The sequence below is a fragment of the Sphaeroforma arctica genome (assembly GCF_001186125.1).
Source record: "Sphaeroforma arctica JP610 unplaced genomic scaffold supercont1.5454, whole genome shotgun sequence".
NCBI classification, from domain to species: domain Eukaryota; class Ichthyosporea; order Ichthyophonida; genus Sphaeroforma; species Sphaeroforma arctica.
The window spans coordinates 545-1,964 of record NW_014035104.1 but is presented as its reverse complement, the minus strand read 5'-3'; the positions used below and the strand labels follow the sequence as shown (position 1 = coordinate 1,964).

At 44.2% G+C, this 1,420-nt stretch overlaps 1 protein-coding gene across 1 annotated transcript; it reads right to left on the bottom strand.

Annotated features, from left to right (window-relative positions):
* Positions 1–1,020: 1,020 nt before the first annotated feature.
* SARC_15005 (hypothetical protein) lies at positions 1,021–1,212 on the bottom strand (the record flags this gene model as incomplete). Its single annotated transcript, XM_014290865.1, has 1 exon — positions 1,021–1,212. A coding segment is annotated over one exon (192 nt), but the record flags the coding sequence as incomplete, so codon positions are not given.
* Between the last annotated feature and the right edge of the window lie 208 nt (positions 1,213–1,420).

The following is a 1,420-nucleotide window of genomic DNA, read 5'->3' as shown; positions in this document are numbered from 1 at the left end:
TTAAATTATTTAAAATACAAATAAAAACCAATGTATTATCTCATTTGATCTTGATATTTTAGACTGACCGGAGGCCGTATTTCTACAGCCTTGAGATCCCCTTCTTGCTGTAGAGCTCGGTGTAAACCCATTTGCATATGAATCGGTTCTAGCTTATGTAATCGTGCATTCTTGTCTTATGCCAGTCTAAGATAAAAGTATGCAATTGTATCTTCTGCGGGTTATTCAATTAATAGTTGCCCTGTGGGTGAGGCGGCCATTCCTTCGGTGTTCGTTCGTCGACCGTTACTGAGCTCGTTTTCAGAGTCACATTCGAAGCTCAAATCAAACACTGCAGCACACGTGCATCGTCTATGCGTCCTTCTGCCTCTGCATGCATCATTCGCTAAGTCAGATAAAAATTATTTTGCACCATCATCTTGGCTGCTGTCGATGCATTGATGCTAGGCTCCGTAGGTATTGACGTTTATAGCGTTTCACCGCCTGTGGGTCTTGTAAGTAGCGGTCGTGATGAACGGAAACGTGTTTTCGATATGCAATTGTATCAATAGGCTAGCTCTTCTGGTGATCGTGGGCGATGGTGATGTTGCAACTTATTATGAAATAGGTTCGCTGCCAACTTGACCCTGGTTCATCTGTTGCCGCGGAGATTTTATCACTCTGCGGAAGGTATCAAAAAATTCTTTGTCAATAACGATAGATTCCGAGGAGTGTCCGTGTCCAAGTGCAAATCCGCTAGCTCCAAAAAGATTCTACCAAGCGACTTCACCGTAGTTTTCGATTCCTAAGTTCGATTCGAACTCACAAAAATCAGTCGGCATCTCATCAGGGGTCGTAATAGTTTGTGCTCAATTTTGAACATTCTTCAACACCCGCGGGCTTCGTGCGGCCAATTTTTCGTTTCACCGGGCTGATCTGCTTCATATTGTCAACCCCGTTGTTAGGTAACTGGCCAGTTGGAGTCGTCCATGTCTTTTTCGAGTATTGAGGAGCCCAATGTTATTCCAATGTTGGTGCGACCTGAGACTCAGAAGAAACAGCATCCGATGGTGTCCGGGCCGAGATCTTGGGTAAAAAATCAGCATCCGATGTTGTCTGGACCGAGTCCTGGGGTGTAGCCGTATCAATATCCGCAATCGAGAGTTCACGAAGTTGGCTGAATTGCTCACGAATGAGATGGATAACTTCCGTGCCCCCCTGCACATGTGTCATCGTAGTTAAGTGTTATTAAGGACAAACGGCGAAGTGCTCCAAGCAACCGTTTCAGCAGCCGGTCACAAGCTTGCTTACCCATCTTAGGTAACAGTTTAGTATTGGGCCCTGTCATTGTGGTAAAAATAAACAAATAAACTAAGTTGCTTCTTAGTTGCTTTGGCCTTTAAAGAACGTAGTATAATATATACAGTAGTTCGGTCACTTA